Raw genomic sequence first — 18630 nt, 5'->3', positions numbered from 1 at the left:
AGTTATAGATGCTATAATGCATATCACAGATTCTCTGATCTAATCTTGGAAAGGATTTCATCAATGAACACTGCTACAGACTGCTAAAATAAATGTTTATGTTTCACTTGTTTACAGTAATAGTCATTATTGCTGACAGCTGTTATTTAAACAGAATTGTGGGTTTTACAATGAAAAACTGACACAAATGGTCTTCTTTTTGATTGCACTCATTTTTTGCCGCATTTTACTTGTACTCAGGTGTGTAAAATGTTTAATCTATGGAAAGAATTTAGATTATTTTTGTACTTGTCAGTTTAAAGTTGGGATTCAGATGCCGTGTTCAATATGACATTAAAATCTACATTTACTCTCATTATTTAGAAGTATTTGAGAAATGTTCAAATCCTGGCATATCTGCTAAACCAAAGCAACATTGCCTACATTCACAGGCGTCTTCTGCCACCTAGTGGTATACAACGCGTAGTGTATTGCGATTTTTCTCGATACACCACAGTGAAAAGCAAGTTTTCAGTCTGTTTTTTTTTTTTGCTCAAGCATTGAACTCAAAGTGCTAAAACAATTTTACAGCACACCTTTTTTATTCGTTATACTCCATTTATTTAAATATTTCATTGGAGAGTAATAAAAATAATCAAATTCTGATTGTAGCACTTTTTATAATAACCATCATCAGAAAAGGTGATTTACAGAAATACATCATCATGGATATACATCAGAATTTTTTATACACATTGATTTCTAATAAGCAAACCGTGATAGGAACCAAAGTGCGAGGGAAACGTCCTCATTTGTGTGACACTGGATAGCGTTATTATGAATCATTTCTCTTCTATAAATTCCATGGTATATACTGTAGATTTCCTTAAAATAGTAAGTAATATACAGTATATACAGGATGTAAGCATTCTCAAATTAAGTATAAGTCATTGAGCTTAACATAAGTCAACAGTGATTTGAGGTAGAAGAGATTTTTTTCTTCTTCAATCTTTCACAATTTAAAGATGTGGATGCAAGAATCAGCCATAGCTCTGTTTAGTTAGAACTTTTTTTACGTAAAGATTACATAAAGTTTTTGTATTCTGTATTGTATTTTTTCTTTTTATTGCTACTTGATGTAAAAGTCTGAAACATAAGCATTTGTTGACCATTGCTTATACTATATGGACAAATGCTCAGTCCATTTATAAATGATTAAACTGCTATGACTTCTTATTTAAAACACTATAAGAAATTCAGCAACACTAAGTACATTCCAGATGGCTGTTAATTTTGATCCTGAATATAAAGGATGAAGCCGCTGAAGTTAGGCTTTGAAACGACCACTTCAAGAGTGATTTCTGATCACTACACTGATTTCACTTGCACACTTGTTTATCTCCTGATCCATTTCCACACCTCAACACAGCCACTTTATTATTGAGGGTTGTTAATGGCCCTGTGCTTAGATTGGATTTTGTCTCACTTGTAATTTGCTTTGGATAAAAAGTTTGTCAAACTAAAAACCAAGAAATAAAACATGAAAGGTCAGGTTGGTGGTGCAATTCATTCAAAGTGCTTCACATAAAGTCCCCATAAAAATGGAAACATATGTTAAAGCACTTTAACATATCTATCTATCTATCTATCTATCTATCTATCTATCTATCTATCTATCTATCTATCTATCTATCTATCTATCTATCTATCTATCTATCTATCTATCTATCTATCTATCTATCTATCTATCTATCTATCTATCTATCATCTATCTATCTATCTATCTATCATATATGCCTGAAATGTCGAATGTTTATTAACGCCTAGTCTTTTGTCATTTTTGAGAGACTTGTGCATGTTTCATTTGTTTATTTGTAGCAAACTAGGCATTTAACCAGTTTGTAGATTTACTTTGTAGATTTACCAATCACATATATAAATGTACAGATGGAAAACTTTATTTTCATTGAAAAATCCTCCCTTAGTATGAATAACAGCTTTACACACTTTTGGGACCCAGACAGATTGTTTCTCCAAACATTCAGCTGAAATTCTTTGGCATGTCTTTAACTAAATAGCTTATAGAGCTTGGATATATATTTCAGGACATTGATTTGTTTGTATAGTGAAGTTGGTTCCACTCAGAATGTCTAATTTAATAAGTCTTTAATAAGTCTCTTTCCCTGCTTCAAAACAAATCCAAACCATTGAGCTTTCACATTTATGATTGACTGTGGTTGTAAGAAAGTATGGTAACATCTCTCCTTTTCCATCTTATATTCTGTAATAGCAAAATTACAGAAAAAAAAAAAAAAAAATAATATATATATATATATATATATATATATATATATATATATATATATATATATATAATGCATTTTGTGACTTTTTATATATATATATATATATATATATATATATATATATATATATATATATATATATATATATATATATATACAGTGAGGAAAATAAGTATTTGAACACTCTGCTATTTTGTAAGTTCTCCCACTTAGAAATCATGGAGGGGTCTGAAATTGTCATCGTAGGTGCATGTGCACTGTGAGAGAGATAATCTAAAAAAAATCCAGAAATCACAATATATGATTTTTTAAACTATTTATTTGTATGATACAGCTGCAAATAAGTATTTGAACACCTGTCTATCAGCTAGAATTCTGACCCTCAAAGACCTGTTATTAGATAATTAGATGCACCTGTTTGAGGTCGTTAGCTGCATACACAGCCAGGATAACCAAGGAGTGGCTCTGTAAGAAGCATATTAAGGCGTGGCCTAGCCAGTCTCCAGACCTAAACCCAATAGAGAATTTTTGGAGGGAGCTCAAACTCCGTGTTTCCCAGCGACAGGCCAGAAACCTGACTGATCTAGAGAAGATCTGTGTGGAGGAGTGGGCCAAAATCCCTCCTGCAGTGTGTGCAAACCTGGTGAAAAACTACAAGAAACGTTTGACCTCTGTAATTGCAAACAAAGGCTACTGTACCAAATATTAACATTGACTTTCTCAGGTGTTCAAATACTTATTTGCAGCTGTATCATACAAATAAATATTTAAAAAATTATACATTGTGATTTCTGGATTTTTTTTAGATTATGTCTCACAGTGGACATGCACCCACGATGACAATTTCAGACCCCTCCATGATTTCTAAGTGGGAGAACTTGCAAAATAGCAGGGTGTTTAAATACTTATTTTCCTCACTATATATATATATATATATATATATATATATATATATATATATAAATAAACACACACAGACACACACACACACACACACACACACACACACACACACACACACACACACACACACACAGAGCGAGAGAGAAAGAGAAAGAGAGAGGAAGTACAGATATTGCATCTATCAGTGCTTTTTATTACTTTGATTCAGTCAGTGCCAAGTGCGTCTGTCACAAACATGATAAACTTTCTTACATCAGAAAAATCCATAAGAAAATATTAACATGGAGCAACATTGGAGCAAATGGGGAAAAATAGGTGATATAAACAATATATATATATGAAATTGCTTTTTTTGTCTTAAGTGCAATAAATGTTTTCATGTACATAAATAAATTAATAAATAAAAGCATAAATCAATATTTGTCTAGTTAATGTTTGTGCACTAAAATGTCCTACATAAAACTGGGACAGTTTATTTCAAGGTTTAAATATTTTTAAAGAAATGCTGCCTAAGATTAAATCCAACGTGTACAGTATATGTTAGAATATAACATATGCTCAATTAAATCAATTTCTTAATGATAAAAGACACTAGGTGTGTCCATGACATTTGATGCCACTTTTTTGTTTCTCTCTAACAACAAAAAAGAAATAAATAAATGTCAACTCAGTAGTTGAGTGCAGAAGCACTCTCCTGCTTTACCTTTCAGATTCTATAGTCTATAATAAGTATTTCTATAAATATACTATATCTTTTTTAATTATTATATAATTTAAATATAAAAATAAATATACATAAGTATACCTAAATAGAAAGTTAATTGAAGTAGATAATCAAGATAAAGGTGTAATAATGTATAAAAGTTCTAGAAGCAAAATCTATAGTAATGTATAAAAATGTTCTAAGTCCAAGATCTTTGGTTTAACAGGTACCAAACAAACTGGTGCATAGTATCTCAGTTACAAAAAACCTCTTTTAGGATACTCAAGCAGAGTAGGACATTATAAAGAGTTGCAGGTTTGTTGCACACACCTAAACCTATAAAAACCTGACTTATAAACTCAAAGTGTACAGAAATTAGAGTTTTGTTGCCAGTGAATAAAGTACTAGAAAGGTGTATGTAATAAAACGTCAACTCTGTGTCCTGAGGCATTTTTGCGTGGTATTCAACTTTTATGCCTTGTGCTGTTGAACCACTTTCTGATCGCCACTCCGGTGGTACTACTAATCACGCACAGCGCTCCGCAGATGCTCCACCATGTCGGCTTGCGACTGAGGAAAAGGAATTGCAGTATGAAGGCCAACACCACATCTGTGGTCCTCATGAGTGCAACGGGACCGGCCTTTTCCACCTGTAGTGCTTTGGTAAGGAATGTCTGGCCACCGATGCCCAGCACCCCGATGGCCATCAGGTTCCACCTGTCCCAACCGCATGATGGTATTGCCCACTCATCTATGATGAACAACACCACGATACATTCAATAAACCCCAGGACAGCATAATACCACACAGCGAGGTAGTAATGAACATTTTTGCCCATCTTTCTCAGGATAACCATGGTGCATGCTGCCGCAATGGCGCTTGAAAAGGCAGCTATGGCGCCCTTTACATGGTTGCTGTAGTTGCCCTCGATGCCAGAGAGCTCACCTCCAAAGAGGAAGGGTGGCCTCGCTATTAAGATAACTCCGGTGAGGGTGAAGATGGTGAATATGACGTCCCATATAGTGCAGCGCTCTTTGAGGAAGATCCAGGCCAGCAATGATGTGAAGACAGGGTTGCTAAATGTAATGACAGTGGCATCAGCCAGCGGCATCTGGAGCACGGCGTAGTACAGCAGGATCATAGCGTTGGAGCCGAGGAAACCTCGCAGAAAGAGGTACACCCGCATACCTCGAGGTCCCAGGAAACCAATTCTGTAACAAAATGATTTTTTTACAATATTTTTTGAGAAAGGTTATAGCAAAATATATGTTTATACAACAAATAGTTACAGTCCACTAATCTGAGTGGTCAAACATGTTCCAAGAGTGCTTCTATTTTCTATAAATCACACTGGGATGTTTCCACTGACAATACTATACAAACACTTGGCTTGTTTGTGTTCACAACCTAAAAGTTACTACAGTAGTGTTAGAAACATCATCAAATGACATGGCAATGACCCACCACTATGCACATTAGAACGCATTACAACATTTACAGTAACAAGCAAAAAAAAAAAACAACATTCATTTTCTTTTCTGATTTTCAGACATTTCTTAAGGTCCCCGGTTGCGATTTCAGTTATTTCTATTTATTACTAATTATACCATAACAACTAACGTTTCTCATAGAGACAGAAGCAGCACCTACACAGTTACAAGAGACAAATTACAAGTGACACGTATCACCTCTAATGTAAACGTTGGGTCGTAATTCACAATTCTTCAAATTTTCAGCAAATAAAATAATCAGGTTTTTGATCCGTACTGACTGGAACTTACTTGTAATAAATCATGGCTGGCATGACAAACAGCATCTGAAAAAAGCACCGGATTGCACTGATTTCCACAGCGTGAATCCCATCGATTTTCTTCACAAGTAGAGCAGCAACTGAAAAGAGGACTGAGGCCAGCAGAGTGTAGATGAGGCCCAGACCAGGACAGGCTTTCTTCTCTGATGGAAAACAAAAATTTTAAGAATCAAAACCAACTTAGCTGAACACTGAGCACCATCCCTGAAGAGAATTCAATTTATTCATTGCCTCCTCCAAAACAATAAAAACAGTGAAGCAAAAATTCTTTAAATGAACCACAAATAATCATATAGGCTTTGTTAGTGTGTTAATATGGTAAATAATATTTGTCTTTATAGAACAGAAAATCCTAAATTGTGCAATACTTGGCCCACTTTCTGTAAAGTAATCACGCTTGGGGATTTCACTGTGGGATTTGGCATTTCAGTATGAGGTGTGTGACCAAACAGAGGTATCAGGTGTTATTAAACAGCGGGGTTCACTTGACTACCTGTTTGGTGAGTACACAATTTATCAGGTTCGGGTGATGGGAAAGCCTAGACAAGACACAGGCAAAGTGTATCAACTCTTCCTATCTCATACGAGGCCTGGAAATTAATCTGGTACTGTAAATACCAAGGTCAAGGCTTGGAGCTTTCAAAACAGAGAAATGAGCAGTATTGACTCTTGCATCAGCTTTAAAGGAAATTACTATCAGGAAATACTTGACTGGTACAAACACGGTTCCTTTAAGGAAACGTACAGGAATGGATGATCTTGTGTAAATACATACTGTAATTTCCGGACTATAAAGCGCACCCTTATATAATTTGACAAAGATTTTTATTTTATAAATAAGCCGCACCTGTCTATAAGCCGCCTACACTGAAACTAATGAACTTTACACAGGCTTTAACGGAAGACAGTGTCTGTTACACGGTGTAACGGGTAAAATATGTTGTGGCTCCTTTAAGAGCAGAGCGGCATTTTGGGAATAGCCTGCCACCGGATTTTTTCCGGTATTACTGCATGTGTGCAAGACCGAGGATTATGTCCTTATTATTTTCTGATGTTTATTTCTAAGTTTCTTTGACTAACCCGTAACGCTGTTGCCAAGAAAAATAAAAAAGCATGAGTTTTGGAAACCTGTCTGTGCTTATATGATTTCTGTTGCAACTGGAGTTAGTGAGTAAGCAGCAGGTCAAACGTCAGAGGAACCTCATCCATATTTATGATGTGGTGCGGTCTGATTCAGTGGGAGCACGTCTGATTTAATATAAAGAGTTTCATTGGTTCACCTGAACCCGTTCAGCAATTTCATTGGTCTAATGTTATGGGTCCGAGTTTTTTGGCTTTGAAGTTTGTGAAACCGGGAAAAACCCAGGAAAAAATCCATAAATTAGCCGCTTTGTTGTTTAAGCCGCAGGGTTCAAATCGTGGGAAAAAAGTAGTGGCTTATAGTCCGAAAAATACAGTAAGATGATTTATAACTATGATTTTCTGTATATCACAGTATCTTCATAATAACTGTTAATATGTTTGTGAATATAATAATAGATATTACATATTATGAAAAGAAGAAAAAAAACACTATAGCAAGAACAAATTAATTATTTAGTGTAGGACTGCTTGAATATAACAGTCTGGTGGTATATAAAAACTCTTTTATTCATCATTTGAATAATTAACCAGTTATCCTTCAGCATATCACACACAGGAAAACACCTCCATGTGGAAACTGCAGAGTCATACTACATATAATGAGTTGCTGGGACTAAGCCATGCAGGCTAAATCTACTTACCTGTGGTCTTATCAGTCTCACAGTGGTATCATACTAATCATTACATATTAAAGTAGAACTGTATGATGGAAAAATAAACAACAACCTGCTTAAGGGACCATGTCCACATAATGATTATTAAGAAAATTATAAGGAATTGTAGGAGAAGATTTTTGGCTGTGTTTCCGTCTAAACCAAAAAGGGGAATTCCAGAAATTCTGCTATAACAATAAAACCTTTTACAAAACTGAAAGCCATAAGTATTTTGGATGGTCACCTTAGAAGTAAAACAAACAGGTTCTGCAATCTACACATTCGTGTTCAAATTGCACCATCCGTATCTCCGGCCTCTGACCTATTGCAATCAAAGGTGACCCACAGAAAGTTACTCACCTCCACACTAATTATTGACTGGTAGAAGCTATTCGGACATGTCAGTGTTGTCCATTAGATAAATATACTCAATGGGCAGCATATTTAATTCCAGGGAGATGGTTAACCCTAGTGATGAAACAAAATACCATTTAAAATATGGTTACTGCATTCACACAAACCACATGCCAATATCACTATATAGGCCTTGTTGTTCAGGAAGCTATAAGAAATAACAATCTATACTCTTATGAAAACTCTTATGAGAGTTGATTTTAGTTATTACTGAATTATGCACAAGAGAGAAAAAGACTTTTTGAGACAGCCCTGTAGACCTCATCATATGAACAGATGCCTCCTGTTGTGTAAATCTTGGTAATTATTTGCCTATCGAAGCTATTTAGACATGTCCGTTTTAGCCATTGGATAAATATACTCGACAGATGACAGCTTTAATTCTCGGTCGCTGATTAACCCTTGGCAAAAAAAAAATGTTGAGGTTCTTCAGCTGTGATGTCTCTCTTTCGCTTGGTTTTATCACAATTGTATTAGTTATATAACTACCTGGGTTCTGGCTCAGACCCTAGAGATGCTATAGGAAAATCTGTCATTTTATTAAACATGTAAACGGTGTGAAAAATGACAGGAACTGCCTCCTTTAAACTCCAGGCAAGTCAGCGTCAACCAATCAAAATCCACAATTTTAAAACCTGATGTCTCTTTTCCACCTCTTTTTTACCATAGACAACTTGCATATATTTGCTCACAGTGAGAGAACATTTGCCTAATAAAGAACAGTGTAAAGACTGGTGTGAATGAGCTGTGAGTCACGTAAAGGGCCTGAACTGGAAACTGTCGGATGGTTACCATGTCTCCATTTCTTAGAACGAAGGAGACGGCTAATGCAGTTCACTGTGTTCTGGAAAATAAAACAAACCTATTAAAAAAACAGAAACCAGGGCCACATGTGCAGCAGCTTTGCAAAAAATATGTTCAAGACAAACGGTTGATTTGAAGTTTTCCACTACTGTTATATAAACAGGATTTGAAATAAAAACATAATTATAGTCTACAGAGAAGCCACCCACCACTACCTGATCTTGAAAATTAGTGTCAGGTAGATGATTGTGTTTGTGTGTTGGCATGGGAGTAAATACATGAAATTACAGTCTTTAACTCTCAGGCCAACTGCCTGTCTTTCTTTCTTTTTTTTTGTAAAATACACTATTGAAACTTTTCTTATGCTTTCATGGTCAACATAAAGTATTGTTGGTTGTTATATCATTAAAATTCAAGAGTTGATCTTTAATCACTTATATTGGTTATTATAATATAGCCATGATGAATCCTAAAAAAATGATGCTAATCTCTCTCTCTCTCTCTCTCTGTCTCTCTCCCTCTCTCTCTAACACAAACACACACACTCTCTCTCACACACACACACACACACACACACACACACACACAGTCTAGAGCACTACTCTGTCACTAAACTCAGTAAAATTGAGTACAAATTACAAATAATACTGTTAAGCGATTAAACAAAATGCTGTTTCAAATAAAGCTACTAAAAACGATCCCTCAATCCACACACCAGTGTCACTATATAGGCCATAATTTTCAGGAATCAATATGGAATAACAATCTGTACGCCTCATACGAAACTCAGAAGGTTGATTTCAGTTATAAGTGTTTAGTGCACAGGGGTGAAAACTTTTTGGGACCACCCATGTAGATCTTAGCAAATGAACAGATTCTTCCTTTTTTTTTCGTTCCCTTGCAACATTTGGTCACGAGCTCAAACCGTGGTTACTCATGCTGTATGTCAGGTTTGCAAGGTTTATAATGAATATGCTTGTTTTGCTGATGCTCCACATAACCTGAATAATTAGTGTTGGATGACCCTTATCAGATGATGGTATCTTGGGAAGCATTTTTTTAACCATAATGTCAATAGACATTTTATGCCACTCGGAAAATATTCAAGGAGAGAAAAGCAAAAGAGAAAAAGAAGAAAGAGGAAGAAGTGTTATGATAATAATAATAATAATAATAATAATAATAATAATAATAATAATAATAATAAAATAAATCAACATCTTTTAACCAATTCGATTCGAAAATTCAGCCTGATTGATCATTACGTTATTTTCTTCAATTTCTGATTTACCGCCTCCTTTGATATCCAGGTACTCCGCGCTAGCCAATCAGAATCCACAATAGCAACCATGCATGCTTTTGATTGGTCGGTCTGACTAAAAGGGCGGGGCCTAAACGCTATCAATCGAACTCCATCCTTCACTTTTACGCGAGCAGCTTATCAGCGGATGGTGTTTAAGGAGGAATACAATGATTATAGTATCCAAAATATTGTTCAGATGAAGAAAAAATTATTTACAATTTTTGAGGGTGTTTTTGGACGTGTTAGTATCTGTTTCAAATGAAAACGAAATAACGGAGAAAGTTTATTGAAGTTGAATATCTGTATCTCTATATTTTATTTATTAATGTCTGGTTTCCTGAAGTTACCGGTACCATGTTGTCGCTCAGATCCGCTTACCTCCGCGAAGTGCGGCGGCGCGTGACTCCGTGCCGTCCTCGGGCTCGTGTCCGACTCTAAAGCACCAGCACTCTGTCCATTTGCGCGAGTTTTTCCGTGAAATGCGGGAACCTCCATTATCTTCCTCGCCTACTAGGAAACTGCCTCGTAGCTGACTTTCTACGTCTTCCTCTTCCTCTTCCTCCTTATTGCCGGCAACTTCGGTTAACACCGCGTCCTCGTCTCTGAAGGGGACAACCGACACACCGTCTTCTTCATTTCCCTCTGTCCCATCCCTGCTTCTGAAATCGTCCATATCAAGATGCAACAGGTGCTCATCTCTCTCTAACACTCTTCCCCTGAGCAGTACAAGTTAGTTCAATGATTAACCTTGTACACGCTGACTGTCAACCACTGTCCTACCACTAGATGGCGAGAGAGAGAGCTTTCGTTCGTGTCCCAATCCACACTCCCCCACACACTACCACTACACACTACCACTACACACACACACACACACACACACACACCACTCAGTAATGTCCATATCTTACGAATCAACGGAGTAAACTGCCCATGTTGCTGTTTATTAGTCTGTCACAAAAAATACTAGCAAGTACGTGATTTTATGAGTGGATAATAAAGAACACTTAACATGGCGACCGGGTGGATTTTGAAACACGACCCTACCTTACGACCATGGAGAAGACAGTAATAAAGGTGGCCATCCAATGACTTTCCCTGCGTTTTATTACGATTATTCTTTCTTTGCTTACTCATTATGACCTTACCAATAAGTAATAACACGTGATTCTAAGTGACACGTGAATATGAGTTCTACAATGAAAATGGTTATAATTATAAATACATTTAATGTAATTTGTTAAATAAATGCAAGCATTCAGCTTGTATGAGGCCCATGCTGAATGTAATAACGGATATCACATTTATAATAAAATGGTTTATTAGGTCTACACAATCAAGACAAAGAATAAACAATTACATGGCTAAACCGTCTGTCTAAAATGACATACCTACAATATACTGTCACGTCTAAATTTGCTGCATCAATTCACAGATTAGCCTAAACTGAATTATAAAATGCAAAATTGTCCATTCAGTCTACCATAACTAGCATAAAAAAATCAACTGGATTAACTTTTTTTGTATAAAAAGTTACAAACTGCTTAGGACTACAGTAAAAATCTGTCAACAATTTCCCGCCCAACATATTACGGTGTCAGTAGTTAATTACTCACTTTGCAGTTTTGCGTTTTTTTTATTATATTTCTCAAATGTCCCACTAACTTTTTGTTTGCAGGGAAATAATACATGAACAACGGCTTTTGTTAAGAGGAGAAGAGGTTAAAAAGAGTAAAAGTAAAAAGTGCAGACTAGATGATGATAACAATGGTGAAGGACACAAAGGACTACTAGAGAGGGCAGTCAACTGGAAGCATCATTAGTCCTCTAGATAACGCATGTGAGTTCTGACAGCAAGCTCATCTCCATTGGTCTGTCCCACTGCATTTTCAGAAAAAGCTTTTAAGCAATGCTTCAGTTACTCATATCAATAATGAGGTGCTCGTAGATCTGTGTCCTCCCTTTGAAACTGGAGGCGAGTAGGAGCTCATGGTTGTCAATGGAAACCAGGGAGAAAGCCCTTGGTGCTTGGACGTTCAGCTCCTGGAAGTGTACAAAGTGGCCCTTCTTGGAGTCCCACTGGTAGACCTGCGTGAGGGAGTAGTCACTGCCAAGGATGGCGTACTGCCAGCTTCCAACTGTCACTGGCTGGAAGACCATGGAGCCACGCGATGGCATACTCTGCACCTCAGTGAACATGGCACCATCCCACCGCATCACCTTCGAGTCACCAATGAAGCGTGTCAGGCAGATATACAGCTCGCCTTTGTCTCTGAAGTGCTTGACGGCATATACATCCTCTGTCTCTGGGATGTCTGTGCGCCGCTCAAACCTCTTCTGCCCCCGGTTCCACTGATACACAACGGGCCGCTGAGAGCTGCTGGACAGAATTAGGTGGGGTTTGCCTCCGATTTCCAGGTACTCCACATCTGTGTCACGGTGCCAAGGGTGTAGAGACTGGTGTGAGTAGAAGCCATTGCCATTCCACTTGTACACAGTAGTGGAGCCTGCTTTAGAGGTGTCAGCAATCGCAAAGAACCACTCGCCATCCAAGCGGAACGTCTCAACATCGTTAGGCTTGCGGATCTTCAGAATATCAATGTCTTGGATCTTGATAAACTTGTGGGCTGATGTGTCCCGCTTATAAATGTGTGAGCCACCAAATAGCTGTGCTACAATAATGAAAATCTGGTCATCAATCACCAATGGCTTACAGACAACGGTTGAGGTGCCTACGAAAAAAACAGAAACAAAACCATTTATAAACAGCATCACATTGTGAGGTGTTAAATAAAGTATCATTTTAAATATCTCAATACTAATTCCAACAAAATGTTTAGTATGTATACAGTATTATCTGGCTCTTACTCTCTATGCTGTCATAAGGTCTAAACTCCATGTTGACGTGGTCCCATTCCATGAAGCTACATGTTCCTGAAAAAGGCTGTGCAAACACTGCATACTGATCGTTCCCAATGGTGAAAGTCTCTACTGAAATTGACTCAAACTTCAGAGTTTTCTTTGAAACGAACTCTATAACAGAAAGATGATTTTACTTTTTTTGGATATTTCAGTTTTAAATGGCAGTTTCAAGTATGTGTTTTGACTGGAGATTTGTAAAATCTTGATTTGGCTTTTTTTTTTTTTGGGGATGATAAAATTAATTCACAATCTTGTCAGATTTTACAGTATTACAGTATTAAGTCACCTGCAGTTATGCAGTCAAACGCCTGAGGGATCAGCTCATTGATCTTTTTCCCTTGATAAAGTGGTGGCCCACTACAGTGTATCTGGTCCACTGTTGCATTTGTGTTGTGCATCCACTCAACCAGCCATTTAAGTTTACAGTCACAGATGAACATGTTTCCTCGAAGGTCCCTGGTAGCACATATATTTCCAGTAAATATCAGTCTTCATCTGGTTATCATAAACTTCCTATAAAGTCATGATCATTATATAAATATATTATATTTGTTAACTATATTATAGTTGTGAGACATACACTTTTGTTAAGGCATCCATCCCCTTGAAAACCTCTTTGGGTAATGTCTCAAGGTTATTATATGCAAGGCTCCTGATTAGTGAAAAAAAAAAATATTAACATGTAAAGCATTTCACATCCTTTACACATAGTTAATCATTTGTTCTCCCATAATAAATGACACTGATATACTCACAGATGGAGCAGAGATTTCAAACCTCTGAAGACCAAAGGTGACATGGACTTGATTTTGTTGTTCTCAATAAACCTGCAATCAGATGTCACCTTTAGTATTAGATGTTGCATTTATTTGCTATATTAAAAAGTAACAAAGGGCTACAGAACTTACAGGTACTCCAAATGTGGCAGGCCTTGAAATGCATCTTCATCAATAGAATCAAATGTGTTGGATGTAAACAAGCTGTAAACCAAATCAGCATTTTAGTGCCACACACACACATTTGTGATTGTTTCACTTTTCCCATAACAGCTTGGCATACTACAGTGCTTATCTTTTGCATCTGTAGAGTATGATTACTACAAACAATACTTTCGTCTTGAAGTTGTTGGGGCATCAGTAAACATGTCTATTTAAAATATACCTTTTTAGAAATGGGGCTTTTTTGTGTGGAAGTGTAAGAGCGCAAGAACACGTGGTTTGTTGTAAATGGAATAGCCAAAGTACCCACATGCATGCATTACCTAACCACACGAGAGGAAGTGTGAAAAACTATTTGTCCTGTATTGCTACACAAGGCATTCTCTAAATCTCTGAAGTATAGTTAATCCTAAGTAATTCACTGTAAAATGTTCACAGCTGCAGTTTTAAAATATGCCTGACCAGGTAATGGTATGGTAAATATTAACAAAGAAATTTCAGTTGTTGTCCAGTTGTTACTGCAACACAAACACCCATATCCCATATAATAGATAGAATCTTAAATAGATCTTAAAATATCAATTTCAATTTAATATTTTTCAGTGAACCAGTCATTTTTGCTACTTCTTTCTGGATTGAGTCCTGATTATATTTTACCCCATGCATTCAAAATGTCAAATTTAAGTGTCCTGTGTTACAAGTCATTAATAAGATAGATGCTGCAAAAATCTTCACTTGCTGACATTTGAAAACATCAGTAGATTCTGGGTGTCAAATGTGACTTGAGGGAGACTTATGCACATAGACATATACACTCACCATGTGGATAAAATGTGCATCAGACCATCTCCTGAAGTGGTTTCAACAAACAGTTTTAAGTCTGTTGCAGATGTGTCTGGGATGCATTTACTCATTTTTAATAATCTCTGAATCTGGATATAGTCCTGACACTAAAGGTGCATTAAATAATCAAATGTAAATGTAGTTGCAAAGTCATAGTAATCTGCAATATTTAGTCTTCGCAGCAACTCCGAATGGTTAATGTAATATAAATGTAATGCATAATGGTTTAACAACTCCCATAAATTGCCTGTGCAATTATGATTACTGTTAAAAGTGATCAGGTTTACCTAAAAATCTAATAAATAATCATTCATTTTATGCAAGATGTACAGTCCTAGGCACTGGGAAAGAAACCTTTTAACAACACTGACTGATGTAAAACCATAAAATTTAGATGACAAGGCCAACAGAGCAGCTGCAATGCATAATTTATATACCACAACACACTGCAGCATTGCCAGATTGGGCAGTTTGTCTTTACTAGAAGTATTTTAATCACATTGGGTTAAACAAAAAAAAAATTTAGGCAGCGGTGCTTTATAATTTATAGGAAATGGTGGCACTGACTACTTTCAGTCATTATAAAGGAATGTTTGTTATAGTTTATATGTTCCTTGGGGGATTTTGTATGCACATGTGGTTCACTTTATCCCTCATACATTATTTTGGGTTCAGGAACCCTAAAGCAAGCAAATATACTGGAAAATAGAATAATAGACAGACAGAAAGTAAAAACAAAAACAAAACAAAAAACAGAAAAAAAACTACTGGGTCTGAACAATTAAATAAGTTATTTCTAGCCTAATTATTATTTCATCTTAACAAATAATATATTCAAGATTTACTATTTGTCATAATTGTGTTAAAATTGTTTTTACTGGTGCAATTGTAGTGATGGTTCAGAAAATATCTCTATCACAGAACTTGCTATACAGTTCAGGAGCTTTTTTTTAGAGCAAAGAAAACCAATAGTTTAGACTAATCTCCCTATCTCCTTTCTATGACTCATATGTGGACCTTCCTCGAGATATAAGCACAATGTAGTCCAGGAGGACTTGTATATGCTCTATTTTTAACAATTTATCTTCCCTGGAACTAATGGATTCAACCCTGCTTCAGGAACAATGTCCAAAGTGAGCACCATGAAGACATAGTTTGTCAGGGTTGTAGTTGAAGAATTTGAGTGTCCTGTATTAAGACCCGACTTTAACCTAGTATAAAATAATTCACTAAACACAATTTTTTTTGTTGAACCAGGTTTTCAGTGGTTCCCCACACCTCCTCACTTGATAAAATTGCCTGTAACAAATCCTCACAGACACGTGGAAACCAGTGGAAACCATAGTGGGAAGCTTTCTGAGAAGATTAAAGGTTACTGTAACAACAGAGGAGGAACTACAACCAGAAACGTGATGTTCCAATTTGTGTAATGGCCATTTTGGAGCTCCTGTAGTTTAGAGTCTGGTCTAATTGTACTGTTCAATCTGGCAACCCTATTTAAGCGTTTAAAGTAATTAGATACGGAGCTTAATGGTTCCCTTAATATCGCAGTGTTCTGTTGAAGGGACACACAGTACTGATTTACGGACATTTGCATCGCCAACATTACAATCTAGACCTCAGTGATAAAGAGCAGACACAAAGTAACACAAAGGGCACGCAGTGAAAGCCAAATAAGCATGTTTCAAAACTGGGTTGCCGCTCGTCCGAGCCTGCGTGATCCCCCCCCATTAGAACTGTATCAACCCAGCAGCAGGATTCGAGATTCACATGGATAATAGACAGCTCACAGAAGCTGAAGAGACGGCGTGTGCAGGAAGCTTCCAGGGGCAATCTCAGTGAATCCAGACTTAACAAACGATCTGTTTGGTGAGACAAGGAAAAAGTGCATCAATGTTTTTGTTTGTTTGTTTGTTTGCATGCATGCATAGCCACTTGGTAAATCTCATAAACCCAAACTTACAAGGAGACGACATCGGGAGGGAAGGTGTGCGGAACAGTCCTGATGTTGTCGCACAAGGCGTTATCTTTGGTGCACGTGCATCCAGCCGGGCAACGGGACTGCTTATTGCCCCTGCGGCTCTCCGCCGAGAGAAAGAATGCGGCGGCGCACAGAAGCGTCACCGTGAACCCCAGCGTCCCGCAGCCGCCGCGTCCCATCCTCATCCTGTCCTGGTTCACTTCACAGCCTTGCAGAGAGGAATTACACTCAGTGCAAGAGCTACTCCTGAGAAAAACACGACTGGTGCTGTTGTGAGCTGGACTGGATAGATGAATAAGGCGGAAAAAAAGCAAAAGGGTCTCAGAAAGGCATCCAAGCGCCTCGATACGAATATAAAGACGCGCCTGTGCACATCCAAGTCTTCCAAAATCTAAAGCACCCAAGCAGCCTCAATAAAATAAGACAAAAATCACACACACACAAAAAAAAGCCCGTCAGCCTTGTGAGACCATGGCACCCCACCAAGGCGACACTGATACAATAAATAAAGATGTGTGTAGGGTCTCAGCCAATGGTCTCCTGCTTTCTGGGTTTTCCCCCCTGCGATTGCGCATGAGCGCATCCTGGGAATTAAAGCTCATCAGAATATTCATGAGATAAAAATAATAATAAAAGAAAGCCATGCACCTGAGTCCCAAGCCCGGAGAAAAGGATGCTACTGGGCTTTGAGGCTTCCCTGTGTTTTCTATGACAAATGATGCAAGAATAAATAAGGGGTTTTATTTATGCTCATTGTTATCATATTATTGTAGTATCGTTTAGACACGTTACAATTAATTTTAGATGAATTATCCTGCAAGGGATTGTTATATTATAATAACCTTATGTTATTTGCGCTATCTATGCACTTCAATATTTCTGTAAATAAATCAATTTATTATGCAGTAAAGAAATTTACATTTATGGTGAAATCTGTATAGCTGTGTCATTTTTGTTCCCTTTATTGGGTCTTTTTTTTTTTCTCAAAAAGATTTAAAAACAGTCACGTTTTTGTTTCAGTGTTTGGCTGTTTCAATAGAAGACCCTGTCTTCAGTTAAATCACTTTCTTGTTTTTTTGTTTTTTTTTGTGTGTTTTTTTTTTATAGTAATAGTAGTAGCATTTAGACTCATGACAGTGAATTTGTAATGATTTGTCTCTTGCGTTTGACATTAATAAACGTATAATAACATGATATAATGATATAATAATTGTTTGTTATTTCTGCTATAAAATGCACTTTAACAGATATTATAAAATGCAGCCATGTGTTGACATTAATGATGTAAGTAAATAATAGGAAGCAACCTTGTCACAAGGTAAATACAAACCAAATTTTATCTAATCTTTATAATCCCTGTTACTAGTATTTCCAAATAGGTAACTATGGAATATGGAATGGCGATTGTTTAATTTATTACGAAAGATTAGCTTGCTTCATTATGTTTATTTAGGATTAATAATTTTAGGTACCACATACCAGAATAACTATAACAATAGATATTACAGTATTATTATTATTGTTGTTGTTATTATTATTATTATTATTATTATTATTATTATTAATATTGTTATTATTATTATTGTTATTATGATTAAACTGTATTTCCTTTCTACCAGGTGAAAGAAATGCTCTAGCAGATTAATCAGTCTGGCCTGTGTATTGACAGCTGGTTCTGGTATATTGGGTTTTCCAGCATGGTCACAGGAACCTAAATATTTCTGTTTATTAATCCATTAATCATGCAGTAAAAAAAAAATCACTTATAGTGAACTCTGTATGGCAGTGCCATTTTTTGTTCCCTTCCCTAGGGCATTCTTTTCTCAAAAAGATTTTAAAACAGTCAAGTTTTTGTTTCACTGTTTGACCCGCTGCTCCTCTCTGCAGTTCATTCATCTAGAACTTTTCACAGAATAACAGACTGGTT

General features: G+C 36.6%; 2 protein-coding genes across 2 annotated transcripts; both read right to left on the bottom strand.

The window, feature by feature from the left end:
- Positions 1-3360: 3360 nt before the first annotated feature.
- slc35g1 (solute carrier family 35 member G1) lies at positions 3361-10848 on the bottom strand. The gene is made up of 3 exons (XM_046852958.1): positions 10398-10848; positions 5674-5845; positions 3361-5103 (listed from the first exon to the last, which is right to left on the bottom strand). The coding sequence occupies exons 1-3, from the start codon at positions 10690-10692 to the stop codon at positions 4356-4358; spliced, it is 1215 nt and encodes a 404-aa protein (XP_046708914.1). The 5' UTR covers positions 10693-10848; the 3' UTR covers positions 3361-4355.
- A 469-nt stretch (positions 10849-11317) lies between these two features.
- Positions 11318-17255, bottom strand: lgi1b (leucine-rich, glioma inactivated 1b). Its single transcript, XM_046854902.1, has 8 exons — positions 16686-17255; positions 16513-16584; positions 13850-13921; positions 13697-13768; positions 13522-13593; positions 13228-13397; positions 12888-13052; positions 11318-12751 (listed from the first exon to the last, which is right to left on the bottom strand). Exons 1-8 carry the CDS (start codon positions 16886-16888, stop codon positions 11934-11936), a joined length of 1644 nt encoding a protein of 547 aa, XP_046710858.1. The 5' UTR covers positions 16889-17255; the 3' UTR covers positions 11318-11933.
- Between the last annotated feature and the right edge of the window lie 1375 nt (positions 17256-18630).

The sequence above is a fragment of the Silurus meridionalis genome, chromosome 7, assembly GCF_014805685.1.
Source record: "Silurus meridionalis isolate SWU-2019-XX chromosome 7, ASM1480568v1, whole genome shotgun sequence".
In the NCBI taxonomy this organism is placed as follows: domain Eukaryota; kingdom Metazoa; phylum Chordata; class Actinopteri; order Siluriformes; family Siluridae; genus Silurus; species Silurus meridionalis.
The sequence above is the reverse complement of the archived record's forward strand: the minus strand, read 5'-3'. Positions and strand labels throughout refer to the sequence as shown.